Here is a 14485-nt window from a genome sequence, read left to right as displayed (position 1 = left end):
GCAGAATTAGTTAATGAAAAAGAGAAGAAGATGCCGTTGCTCCAAACCAGAGCGTGCGATGGTTTATATGGTAGTGGATGCGAGGTTGACAAATAACAATGTACTCCGTCGATTTTCGTTTAAGCTGTCTAATTTGGTTATTATACATTGATCGATAAGAGCTTACTGTATTGTAGCTCTTGGAACTTTGAAGCTGCCAAAACAGAGATCGACTTTTGGAGTTTTATTTTTCTGTTAATTGCAACGGATGATGTTTGAAGCAAAACCATGAAAAAATAAAGAACTATTATTTCTACATCACGTCAATAAAAAATCGTATAAGTGTATAAAATGAGAAGTAGAAGAGTTTTAAACCTTCATTTCATTTCTCATTCCAAAACGTTTCCAACTCCAAACCCTAGCCATTTTTAATACTCTAGCGCTTTCAGCTTCATTCCCATTTCGATTTTTGGGGTATTTCACCTCTAAATCCAAGAAGAAGCCCTCTTTTCTTCCCCTCCTCCATCAAAACCTAAAATTTCAAGATGGTTTGCACCAATGTTATGGCAAAGAAAAAACTCCATCAAAAGAATTGGATACATGTGAGGAAATGCCAAATTGGATAGAACATTTCTACACTCACCAACAAAGAAGTAACTCTTTTCAACATTTTGCTACTAAGAGCATTGTTGAGCCTAGTAAAGTAGACTTGGAGATTTTTTGGAGAGATTGAGGGATTTGAGGATTTGTTCCTCCCCTACGTGGGCATCTTACCCTTATTGGTAATGGTCTTCTACTCAAATTTGAAGGTAGAGAAGCTATCCCCAAGTAACTTGAGGATTACATCATATGTGAAGAGAAAAATTGTGTCAATTCAATCCATGGACTTGAACAACATCTTGTGAGCACTTTCAGGGGAATGACACGGTACATCAAAGAAAATTGGCCTGTCAACCTTCATGTCAACCTCCCACAAAACATTTGAGATGCCATACATTTAATGTTTGGGCAGACTACTAGAAGTTCTTATGAAGTGAAGATAAAGGATCTCACTATGACTTAGCAGGTCATAATGGAGATATTCACTCATGTCCTCAATCCGAGGAAAGGAATGCTTGACCATGTCTGACATCTTTCCGATGTGAGCTATCACTTAGAAAGTGAGATTGAATTTTGGATACATCACGACGAGTTGGATGATGGATATCGCAATCAGCTCATGAGTGGATGGCCTCCCGTTTGCTCAAGAGATCACGGTCATCCGTCACCATTATGGGATTGAACTCACCGATGGGGAGAGCATTGACATGATGAGGAAAATATTAATTATTGAGACAAAAGTTGGGAAGATTGGCTTCACCAAGTGGTGACGTCAATGGGTGTAGAAGGAAGTGATTCACAAGGAAGCACCTCAAGCCATTGGGTTCAGGGATGAGATGCGCCCCAAACCTCAAGCTAACTAGTTTGAGTTTGTAAAGTGGAAATGAACCACAAAAGAAACTTCCACCTCCATGAATTGGCTGAGAGATTTGGAGATTGTGGTAGACAATGTTCGGGCTATACAAGCGGCCATCCTTGCTACACAAGAGAAACTGAAGATTAGGAATATTGAGATTTGTGCCAATCTATAGAGGCTTGTGGCCTTCGTTAGCTGTCACACACTGCCTTCCTAGTCTATTTCTGACTCACTCTTTGTTGATGATTCCCATGTATATATATTCTCTTATACTACACTTGTAATTACATTTAAGCATGTGTATACACTTTTTGTAAATTTGCAAACTATATATGAAATGGCCTTTGAGCCACTTTTTTCTACTCATGTGTGTTTCCTTATATTTATCTTTTTGAGTATGACAAAAAGGGGGAGAAATAGATTTAGACCCTATCGTCACACTTAAAATTATAAATTTAAACTTAAAATATAAAATGAGATATGCATAGATTAAGGGGGAGCAATTTTTTGAATTTGCACATTTGACTTAGCTCCAACCTTAGGCATGTTGTAATTTTTAATTTTTCAAAATTAGGTTTTGTCATCATCAAAAAGGGGGATATTTTTGACCATTTGTTCGCTCCCTTCTTGATTTTGATGATAACAAAACTTAATAAAGCTTGCAATTTTAAATTTAGTATTACAGATAATTTTCCTTCAAGAGACGTCAACTTCAAGGTCTCAAGCATTAAATCAATACAAGCTTCTCAAAAGATTTCAAGCTTCATGGAAAGTCAAGAATACTTGAAGAAGCACCCTCAGAAGATGAAGAAAATTGAAGGCTAGAGTTTTAAGATTCATTGAGAAATGTCAAAGACTCAGTCTATGTAAAGAGAGTTATCCACTCCTTCCAAAATTTGAGGTTCAATGCAAACTAGGAGCTTTAGGATATATTTTGCATTCAAAGATGTTTTCAAAAATTTATATTCACATTTCATACATATTAGTATCACTTAAGATCATTCATTCCCATGCTTTAAAAGTATATAAGATAAACTGGTATTAGAATGATAGATAAGCATCTGTTGATGATCAATCAACAAGAAGTGTACAGGCCAAAAATATAAAGCACGAACAGTTAACCTAGATCAATTGATTGATCATCTAGAACATGGATAAACTATGTTAGAAAGCATGATCATTCAACCCATTTGGACTAATTGATCAATATTGTACATGCAAAACAATTTCAAGCTATTTGTTCAATCAATGTATGAGATTGATAGATCACATAGACCTTTGCCGATCAGGGACATAAAGCATGATCGATTAGGAAGATTATTGAATGATCATACCTGTAATGCACTACTAGAGGTAATTCTGATTAATTGATCATATCATGTATATTAATCGATCAACTTAAAATGTCAAACCTAGTGGGAAGATATTGATCGATCACACCGTTGATCAATAAGTCACATTCTAACAGAAATATAATAGTTACACTCATTTGATCGATCATCCACTTTACACTAATCGATCAATATAAACTCACTTTTTGTAAATGAGAAAAAAATAACTAGTTTGGCGTGGGGAACTTATTACTCCACCAAACTTCCTATTGAGAAGTTAATGAGCCTTTATTAGTATATCCACAAATATTTATTTTCAATCCTTTGAAAATCTTCCTAAAGTGAATTTTTGAGAAAGAGTGAGTCAAACTTTGGAAAAATTCCTTTCTCCTTTCTCTCGTCCTCTCCATTACATACACATTAGACAAGCTCCAACATTCTAAATTGTGCTACAAAGGTTGGAGGCTTGGATCTCTCAAGGAAAAGGTTTCTCTCCCTTTGATAAAGGATGTAAGTTTTATCTTTCTTTTGTATTTTGTTTTGTTATAGGTTCATCTAGAATCTTTTTGAATCTAGATATAAAGGACCTAACTAAAGTTAGATTCTAACCAATCACCCGGGAAGATTATCTTGTAAACAATGTATTTGAGCTACACGTGGGTTAAAGAGAGCCAAAATCTCTTCGATGTAAATTTCAACTAATAGAGTTTGACTAGTGGAATTCTCCAAGCACAGGTTCTTGGGCAGTGAATAGGGGAACATTTACAACAAAGCAAAGGATTTTACCCCAAGCTGCAAATATTGAAATCCAAGACTTTCCAAAGGCTATAACTTTTGCTTTAGGTCTTCCATTTTTGTAAGTGACCTAAAAAATGACAAGTCGCACAAGTAGAATATTTTAATTATTTTAATAATTTTCAGAATATATTTCACTAATTATTTTACAAAAGCTAGGAGGATGCTTGTTTTTAGCAATGACTAGTTTTTTGAACTAGGATTTTGTGACATATATATCCAAGTCCTTTATATCCTTAGAAATTTCTTCCATGAAAATTTCAAAAGCTTCCTACCATATTCAGTAATTTCTATGAACCCAAATATTCAAATTTGAGATTGAGCCCTTCCTATGCATGAGCATCTTCAAATAGCTAAAATATTCCATCATTTATTTTCACATCTCTTCAATATTTTCTAAAGTTTCGATTATACTCCTTTGTTTAAGCTTTTGTTTGATAAAGAAAACTTCTATTTAGTTAGCATCATTTGAATTCATTTTAATATCTAATCTTATGTTGTTGATCAAATTGGTAGTTTCACCTAGGATTAAGGTGTAACACTTTTTGTGCTAAATGTTACATTTGTCTATTTAAGAGAAAGTTGTATTACATTGTAAAGCAAGTATTCTTTCTATCAAGATCAATTTGTTCTCAAATTGGTAGAACAAATTGGTAAAGTTGTAAGAAATCCCTTTTGGGGTCAAGGTGGTTGCACCTAGTGGTGTTGATAGTAAGTCCATGTGTGTTTTGGGTAGGTGTTGGAAAATCAAATCAACTTGGTTAATCGTTGTAGGAGTCATTTGGCTTATCATAGTAAAATTTTGACTGCAGAGATAAGAGATCCCTTGGAGTGGAGTAGGAATTTGAAACAATGATTATGAACCATTATAAAATTCTTGGTGCAGTGGATGTGTATTTGAGTATAGTTTTAAGGAAGCCATAGGTTTACATAAACCTATTCAAACATTTTCAAGTGTAAGGGATGGACTACCGGGCTTATAAAGGGATTTGCCCAAATAATAGAGTAGATGGAGAGTAAAGTCAAAGATAAATAGATTTTCTAGAGGGACCTTCTACTTGGGTAGATGGCATTGCCAATAACCTTGGCAAAGAGTAGTAACAAAGACTCAAGCCTTTGCCAAGGTCAGTCTCCTCGGGGGAGCACTTGATTGGCAAGAGTTGATAAGCTAGATAAAGACTTTTGAATTGGAGCTTGAGGTTGCCCAAAGTCGATAGAGATTTTTTTATTGAGATTGGATTATTACAATGCTCATATAGCTTACAATTTCTAAACTGAGAAATGGAGTTTCTTCTACTCTTTTTCCTATGTGAGACTAAGGCTGGACATTCCCTTGATTTGTGCACTAAGATACCTTTTTCTAGCCTTTTAATCCTTTGATGAGTTAGCACCCATTTCTAGAGCATTCTCTAGACATTCTTCCCCTACTTGGTTGGTCCCACTTCTCCATGCAGCCCCTTGACATTTTTACCATTCCTTAGTGCCACATGCCTTCTTGTTCTCATGGGATTTCTGGTCCATCCTATCCTAGATACTCCTAATTAACTCAAATAACATATTATGAGCTTCTAATTGACTCAATCCTACTAGGCTCACACATGTGCTCAACTGCCTTATTATCTCATCTACCTCTTGTGAACAACATGACTTCTCTTTAGACACATAAAAGGAGGTTGGAATGATAGTCCCCTCTTGATATGAACCTTGTCCTCAAGGTTCAACTTTCTAGCTATGTTATTGTACTTGTTTTATTGCTATCTTTGGCCCTTGAAGTATTCATGTAGCAGGTTTGGATCTTCTTCCATCTTCACCCTTCTTCATTTTCATTTGGCACATTTGCAATCTTTATCCACAAACTGAAAAGGTTTTGTTCAAGTAAACCTGGGAGGGGAGTGAAGGTTTACTAAGCCAATTTGCAACTTAACAACACTCAAACAAACATCTCCACACAAAAAAATTACAATGGTTTTCTTATGTACTCAATTTCTTTCATTTAGACTTGATTCCTTTTTTAAATTTTCAGTCTGAAATCAATTTGTTCACACTTAAGAAAGAAACAACAAATGTCTATGCTTGTTATCATCAAAATCTAGGTACTTGGAGAGATCTATGAGCTTCTTCCTCTCAAAACACCTTGGCTTATTCCAAGAAGTTTTTGTTGGGCCCCCTTAAGTTGTATTTATAGATTTCAAAAGTACTAATATTATAAGAATATCCTTCACCCTAGTAAGAGTGAATAAGAGACATAAATCATGAACTAATTACATCAGTACCATCTTTATGAGATAACTCTTTATTTACCATCATGCCACCACTATGTGGGCCTATGGGCCTTCTCCTTGGTCTGTGGACTTGAGCCCATCTTCCACACACTTGGACGTGTGGGCTTGGGCCCATCTTCCAATAGTTTTATAGGATGCTTCTATCTTATTTGATTCTTGAAAGCAATTGTTGTTTTTCCCGGTTTGCTACATGTGTAACTTGAAATTTTTGAAGAGTAGTATTTGATGACAAACCTTGCCAAGTTGCTTAAGGTTGATGCACACCTTGCCTTGGTTACATTATCTTTTGGTTCTTAGGTTTCAGGCATTTTTGTGCTCTTAGACAACATTTTGTGGTTGGAATGATGTGGTCCTCTACTAGTGTCCAAGCTCAACATTGTTGGATGCTTGGTTAAATAATACGACTATAGCAATTTGGTCTTGCTTATGGTGGTTTCCCTTCCATAAGGTGACTCATGCTGTGGTTGGTTTCTAGTTTCTTCTTATGAAGAGAATGGTTGACCTAGTTCCGCTCTTCTATCTTGGTCACAATATAGGCCTCAATACTTCTGAAGTTGTCTAGTCTTCTATGTCACCTATGGCTATTGAAACAACAACCACCTTGGACTTGAAATTTTTCCTAGGATCGAAGTTAGAGTTTTGGGGTTGAACTCTTGGACTTTCTTATCTCAACATTTGTTGTCAAGCTTTGACGTTGACCTTGAGTTATAACACATGACTTTCACACTAGCATTTGCTCTATGCTGATGAAGTCATATGTAAGCTTACCAATGATTGAAAATCTTCAGCCACTCATTTGTCTCCTTTTTTTCTTGGAGACTTGGAGTACTCAACATAGTACTTGCATTTGCTAGTCTCGAGATCTGATAATTTCTTAATAGATCCACCTTTGAAGTGATCCTTTTTACATTTTGGGCTTGGTGTGTTTCACCTATTAAGGGTTTACTGATGTACTTGCCTTGCCTTGCCTTTGTGCAGTGTTGTGATGACTTCTATGGTTGCTATACTCCCATCATTACAGATGCTACAAACCTTTTTCACTATAGGCAGAGGCTCGGTCTGCCACTTGAGTTACATCCCTGTACAAATTTCCTTCCTTAGGCAGAAAGTAGTCTAGTCTTTGGCTGGTTTTGTTGGACCTTATTCTTTTTCCTGGTGATCATAAAAAAATCACATTAGTAGTCGATTTTCTTCCTCCTCTTCCAAGGATTCTTCAAACAACTTGACTGGTGGTTAATCTTCTTCTTCTTCTTGTTTAAGGAGTTATTTAAACAACCAAGTTATGTCAAAGCTTGATTGCCCAATCTCTTGTCTTTGGTTGTGCCAAAATTTGATTCCTCGTTCTCTTGTTCAAGTTGTGCTCGGTTAACTCTAGTATTTGCCTTGAGTGTTGCCTTATCAAAGGTTGAATTATGCTTTATTTCTTCTTAATCTATCAAGGGTCCTTCCAACTTTGTTGCCTTGTGGATTTGACTTGGAAGAACCTTCTAGATTAGTGAGAAGTATCATTCGGGCTCTTTTTGTGGACCACCCACTTTTAGGACTTTCTACAACATGTCAATGAGTCACTTGCTCAACTTGGCTTCCCCCTACATCTTTCTCAAAGCTTTGGTTCTCTCTTTGAGACCTTGACCAAGCCAATCCATCCTGGCTAAGGCCGTAACTTGTGCATTCATATGTCTGGTCATTTTATTTGGAAGAGCAAAAAATGATAACTACATCGGGCAGCAAGTACTCATTTGTGGTAGCGAGATTGCTTTATTGCAACCTTGAACTTTTAAAGGCCACGAAGGAGAGAGGCATGTGGAGACCTTGGGAATGGGGGATTTGCGGGTTGAAGGGTAGAGGAAATGTTGTAGTATCTTGAATTATATTTTGTTCAAATTGGGATCATTGACATGCATGTCCTCTGAAGTTTGAGGGGGAGAAAGAGTATAATTGTTTGAGTGCCAAGTGCAAGCTCAAAGTTGAATACTGTAGAAGTCACAAATGTTGAATTCTTTGAGAATTAAATCCCAGATAGTAGACAAAATTTTGAAACTCATTGCCTGCTATCATTCATTAGAGAAAGGTATCAACTTGTAACTAAACTTTGTGCATTCTCATCTAATATGAATTTCATTGATTATATGATGATTACATTGTAACTTGAATGGACCAACATATTTTTGAAGTCAATATGGACGGTTGATGCCTTCATTAAGTTCCTATTCGGCCCTCTATTGGCATTTCTTCGATATGTACCAAAACATTAGTATCCTATTTATGAGAAGGAAACTCCTGTGGTTTGCCTAGATCAAAAAGTATACTTTCGGGCAAGCAACGAGTCTATTAAGTTTGATTTCTCCAAAACAACAATGAATAAGATTGTTGCTATTCATATTTTAATTCTTTCAAGTGGAAATATGTTGCATGTGAATCACATGGGCCTACATGGTGGGCAATAGATTTTGGGAGATTCATTTATGAAAATACTTCACAACTAGATGCTCTAGTGCCTTACATTGCTGCCCTTGACTCACAGTTGGTTGACTTTGAGAATCGCATACAGATCCGAAATCAACACATGATGGTTCTACTGTGTCACTTGGTGGAATGTTCAAAACAACATGATTCCATTCTTTCTTACTCAGTCTCTTTAATGGGTGCACTCCAGGCCTTGTGGCCACCTCCACCCATATGTTTTTTATATGGCCATAGGATGTTGTAATGAATGTTATTGTAATTGTATTTTAGTAAATGGTTTAAATACCTCCTTTTGATGTTTTTACTTGACTTTTGTCTTATTTTTCCATGAATAACTATCTCAAATGTGTTTGAGCGATCTAAAATTTTCATAATAACAAAGGAGTAGCAATATAATAATATGTTATTTTAAGTGAAAAATTAACCTTTAAGAGAAAGCATGAATTAAGGGGGAGTATATAACTCAAAGGGCGTTTAGATTCATGTATGAAATGTATACTCAAAAGGTTTATTTTATACTCTTTCCTTGAATTTTTCATATGGTTAGTGTATTTTAGAAGCAATGGTCAAAATGGTAGAATCACCCTTCCAAAATTCACACCATGAGCTTAGAGTTCATCATAGAAAAGAGATTGATTGTTAGCCCAATGGTTCATATTATAGTTGGTTCCTTCATTTTGATCATAACAAAACACAACTTAATTTATTCAACTAATGTGTGCATCTGATTAGGCATTACGCAGAATTTTTTATCAACCTAAGACAAGTGAAAGGAGTGAATTTTTGCTGAGAAAAAAAAAAAAGTGGAAGTGGAGAAGTGTGAAGATTTGAACGTAGAAAATCGGGAGAGCAAAGGTTCAGAAATCCAGAAATTTTCCTTCCTCTTCCACACACAATTTGTTTCTTTTATTTCCCAAAAAAAAGCAATTATTGCCGCTATTGTTATTTCCTCCTCTTTTTGAGAATTGCAAGACGAAATATTGGTTACTAAACTTATTTCACAGCGGTTTTCGGCCAGGCCGTTTCTTCGAAAAGCATAGCTGCTACCTACATGACGTTGTTCCAGAGGTACTATTATTGCACGCTTTTGAAGCAGGATTCAGGAAACTATTATCTGCAGTCGCGAATCCTCCATTTATGCAATTGCGGTTATCTTTATCAAGCTCTTCATCTTCTAAATTCAATCGATCTTCGTCAAATTGCTATAAAACCTGTCCTCTTTGCATCTCTATTACAGACATGCATTAAAACTGTTGCAATAAAACCTGGACTTCAAATCCACTCTTACATTATAAAATCTGGTCTTGAGTTTGACCGTTTCGTTGGAAACAGCCTACTGTCAATGTACTTCAAACTCTCGACAGATTTTAGGGAAACCCAGAGGGTCTTTGATAATTTACCTTTTAGAGATGTCATTTCATGGACGTCATTGATTTCTGGGTATGTGCGTCATGGCAAGCCGATTGAGTCACTTAAATTTTTTCAGAAAATGGCAGAACGTGGGGTGGAACCAAATGCATTTACACTCTCAGCCACCATAAAGGGTTGTTCTGAGCTTGCCGATATTAGGTTTGGGACGGGTTTACATGGAATTGTATTAAGTCGAGGTTTTGATGCAAATCAAGTAGTTGCGTGTGCTTTGGTTGACATGTATGGTAGGACAGCCAACATTGAAAGTGCACATCAAGTGTTTGGTGAAATATTTGAACCCGACTCTATTTGTTGGACTTCCATGATTTCTGCTTTTACAAGAAATGATATGTTTCAAAGAGGATTGCATTTATTTTATTTAATGCAGAGAAAATACTGTCTACTATCTGATAGCTATACATTTGGGTCTATCTTAACTGCTTGCGGTAATTTGAGGAGGTTAAAGAATGGTAAAGAAATACATGGCAAGGTTGTTACGTGTGGTATTGGTGGAGATGTCTTTGTTGAAAGCAGCGTAGTTGATATGTATGGGAAATGCCGGTCAGTTGAAGATTCTCGTCGTGTTTTTGATAGAATGCTGATAAGGAATTCAGTTTCTTGGTCTGCATTACTTGGTGCTTACTGTGAAAATGGCCATTGTAATGCAGTTCTTGGGCTCTTCCGGGATATGGAAAAGCAGGATGACCATTATAGCTTTGGGACAGTTCTGCGTGCTTGTGCCGGTCTGACAGATGTTAGACATGGAAAAGAGGTACATTGCCAGTATCTAAGAAGGATGGGATGGAAAGATGTCATTGTGGAATGTGCTCTTGTTGATCTTTACTCAAAGTGTGGTTATGTAGAGTATGCACAGAGAGTTTTTTCTAGTATTGTGGTTAGGAATTTGATAACATGGAATTCAATGATATGTGGGTTTGCACAGAATGGTAAAGTTAATGAAACAATTCAGCTGTTTAATGAGATGGTGAGGACAGGGACTCAACCTGATTATATTAGTTTTATTGGAGTGCTTTCTGCTTGCAGCTATTCAGGTCGTGTGGAAGAAGGAAGAGAGTATTTCAAACTAATGACTGAGGATTATGGAATTCATCCTGAGGTTGAACACTACAACTGTATGGTTGATCTTCTTGGTCGAGCTGGGCTAGTAGAAGAAGCAGAGAACTTGATAAAGAAGTCTGTTGTTAGAGATGATTCCTCTCTTTTGGTGGCTCTTCTTGGTGCGTGTGCTTCTCATCCTAATGTAAGTGTGGCTGAGAGGGTGGCAAAGAGGCTGATGAAGTTGGAACCAGATTCTCATTTGAGTTATACTCTTATTGGAAATGTGTACAAGGCAGTGGGTATGTGGGACCAGGCTTTGAAGATTCGGAAGTTGATGGAAGAGAAAGGGATAAGGAAGACCCCTGGCAAGAGCTGGATTGAAGTGAAAAACAGTATGGGCTCTTGTCTCAATAGAATTAATTTTGATGTTTCGAAAGTGCAGTCAAATGGCATTGATGGATTTCTGTTGGAAGTAACTTAGTCCTTCAAGAAGAGTAGAATACTTGTTATTTTACTTTATGCATTGGTGCATGTTAATTCTAAACATGACAAACTATCATGGCTTAGTAATATGGTCCAGAGGAGTGCAGAAACTCAAATGGAAAATGTGGATTCAGGTATTCACTTTTACCTATCTGACTTTGTACACATTATAAACATTGAACGGCTTTATGACCATGAAAAGAGATTACAAAATGTTCCATTCATGAAATTGTTATCTGCGGATCATCCATCACTCAAGGTGAAAATCACTTGATGAAGTGTGAATTGTATCATTTGGGATTAACTCTTGCTTAATCTACTTAAAAGTTGAGATTCATAGGGTTTACCAAGACAACTACAATGATCTATATCTGCTTTTGATTATCAAGTCAATGTTGTACTGTCAGTGTTTCTTCACTAATCTGATGTCTTGATTTAATGTTATCTGTTTATTCACGATGCCCTTTTTTTCTGTGAGGATGTAAGTGAGGTTAATCTCTGATCACTAATCAGTTACTGCTTAAGATGTGATGTAATTACTTACTTCTTGTAAGTTGTAGTTGTTTGATCCTCCATTCACTTCCTTATATTGTAGTTGCATTCAAACCATAACTGAGTCTGGGTCCCAGAAATTTCATTTGTATCTTCCTTTATATAGGTACTGTACTTGGTTTTCCTCTACAGTTCACTACTTTCTGGTGTTTCATTTGCTATTTGTGTGTTTGATTTAGTTATGAAGCATCAGCAGAAGTGATATAGTTCACTACAAGATCGTGGGGAGTGTAGGGCTTCTATCTGCTTCCGACCCAAATGGACAAATGGATCGAAGACTGAAAAAACATGCAAATGGGTCGCCGAACTTGCAGGCCATATATCTATCTACCTATCTACACACACACATACACACAGATTTGATGTCCTGATACTATATGGACGTTGGTCGGGTATATTCTGAAATGACTAAATGAAGTTGGGGTGGCCTTTTGAATGTTGAAGCTCATAACCATTCTCCTACAATAACAACTTTGTCAGACAACTACTGAGACATGGAGCACACTTACAGTCACATAATGGTGAGACTTTTGTTTGCTAACTAACTATTGTCATGCTTCTCTTTGTTTTAATTCTAGATTCTCAGACCGCCTGTATTTGAATAGGCAGCAATGGCTCCAGAAGTGTGAGAAGTGATGGATTTGCTAGCCAATGAGTAGAAACTGTAATCTCCTGTTGCTCATAAAGAGGTGTGGAAAAGTTGGTCTTTTCATTTCTTTGCTTACCCATAAGTTCTCTCTCTCTCCTCTCCCTCTTTTTCTTTGCACCCCTCTTTTAAAATTTAAATCTAGAATGACATTAACGACTTAATTTGTTATATCACCAGACATGAAATGCCTATCCAGTATATGGGTCTCCTTGCTGAAAAGGATCTAATACCTAAAGATTCTCTTTTTTTGTGCAATAGAACTATCTAGTTTAGTGGTGTTAAAATTTAATCAGTGTTAACATGAACCTAATGTCGATCTGTATATTCACATTCTATCTTCTGGTATTTTTTGTTCCTTTTTCCCTCTCTTTTCTAATTACCATTCTCTTATAATTTAGAAGCTGATTGTGGGATACTCGTTGGCTCAGCTCTATATCTGATTCAAAGAAAATACTAGGAGCTGGATGGTTACAACAAACCTGTGAATGGGAATTTTCTTAAGAATGAAGCTTGAAACAGGAAACAACTAACTTCTCCATCAATGCAGCAACAACTCCAATTCTGATTGCCAAGCTGAAAGCATACCTGAAGGAGATGGTTTATGTACAAATGGTGGTTCTAAAGATACTTATTGTTGTAATTTATATGTATATTGTAACCTGAAGTGCAAGCTCAAGTATAAACTTCCATCTTGGAAAGACTCAATTTCTTTCCTCTAATTTAGAGAGTTGCATACTTGGCTTTTTATTTTTCTTTGACTTCCACTCGAGGACTATCTTGGATTCATCTAACAATGCTAATAATTCCTCTTATGTCCCGTTCGTCATCATTTTCTCTCTGTCTGAGATGACTTAGCAATCAAAAGAAGTGCTTATATGTGTACTCAGTAGCAAGAACTAGTCTTTCATCTTGAGCATATTTATAGGATGAAATAGAATGAACTATTCAACTATTCATATATGTTTATATATGTGTGTGTGTGTGCGTGCGTACGTGCGTGTGTGTGTGTTCAAATTTGTTTTGGAGTTAACAAATAATACATATAAATTAGATTTCACAAAGCATGTAACAATTTTTATTAGTACCTCACAATTGAACTCATATTTCTAATTCACTCCGAAAGTGCCTCTACAGTTTGGTTCATGCGCAAGGTACTTGGTGCAAACAAAGATTTTTAAATAAAAAATAATAATTTGATCTTAAAACTAAATTTAAAAATAAATCAATAGTTGAGCTCTTTGCCCCCCAAACTGACTTTCAAAGATGATTTGAAAGTATAGTATACTTTGGATAGATTTGTGGTCTTTGTCGCATGTTTCAATAATGAAAAAGAGGAAGAAATTCACTTTAAAAACAATCTCTAACATTTTGAAATAGAGTTGTTAAGTACACTAGAAGAAAAATTATCTCTACCACAAAACTTTGCAAAATGTTCTTCATGGATAGAAAGACCTCTGGCCCCGAAAATTAATTTTTACACAAAATTTTTAACCTTGCCTGTTGATTTGTAGGACTTCATAGATTTAGCTCATGGAGATAAAGAGAAAGAGACTCATTGGGAGAAAACTAGAGGAAGAAGAGGTTATGGACTTGATTTCCTAACTCTCCCCCTGCATTTCTATTTATAGCTTAATGAAACTATTATATTACAATAATACCCTTGAACTTAAGTTTTAGGGTTTAGGATTTTAACCCTGAAACTTTAACCTAATTACATCAATTGCATCTCTATGAGTTGATTTTATTTACCATCTTGCCATAATTGTATATGACCTATGGGCTTTCTCCTTGATCTATGGGCCTTGAGTTTGTCTTCTATATCTCTTGGATGAATAAGTCTTCCTTGGTCTTATGGGCTTGGGCCCATCTTCTAACACACTTGGATATGTGAGGCCGTCCTTGGTCGTGTGGGTTTGCGCCTTATCTTCCAACACTCCCCCTCAAGTTGGGGGTGAGAGAACAACACGAACTCCCAACTTACTGCAAATGATGTATAAAATCTTTTTTTTTTTGTATAATATAG

General features: G+C 36.2%; 1 protein-coding gene across 1 annotated transcript; it reads left to right on the top strand.

The window, feature by feature from the left end:
* The first annotated feature begins 9360 nt into the window (after positions 1-9360).
* Positions 9361-13124, top strand: LOC137943572 (pentatricopeptide repeat-containing protein At1g03540). The gene is made up of 4 exons (XM_068789056.1): positions 9361-11395; positions 11993-12334; positions 12419-12502; positions 12891-13124. The coding sequence occupies exon 1, from the start codon at positions 9361-9363 to the stop codon at positions 11257-11259; it is 1899 nt and encodes a 632-aa protein (XP_068645157.1). The 3' UTR covers positions 11260-11395; positions 11993-12334; positions 12419-12502; positions 12891-13124.
* The last annotated feature ends 1361 nt before the right edge of the window (positions 13125-14485 follow it).

The sequence above is a fragment of the Aristolochia californica genome, unplaced genomic scaffold (genome assembly GCF_029961685.1).
Source record: "Aristolochia californica isolate CCGP_79_NKW_82.1479 unplaced genomic scaffold, dmAriCali1.0.hap1 SCAF_11, whole genome shotgun sequence".
Lineage (NCBI taxonomy): Eukaryota > Viridiplantae > Streptophyta > Magnoliopsida > Piperales > Aristolochiaceae > Aristolochia > Aristolochia californica.
Note: the sequence above shows the minus strand (reverse complement) of the source record. Positions and strands in the feature narration are given on the sequence as shown.

Excerpts from the sequence above, each read along its gene's own strand:
- LOC137943572 (XM_068789056.1), top strand. The coding sequence starts at position 9,361 with ATGACGTTGTTCCAGAGGTACTATTATTGCACGCTTTTGAAGCAGGAT.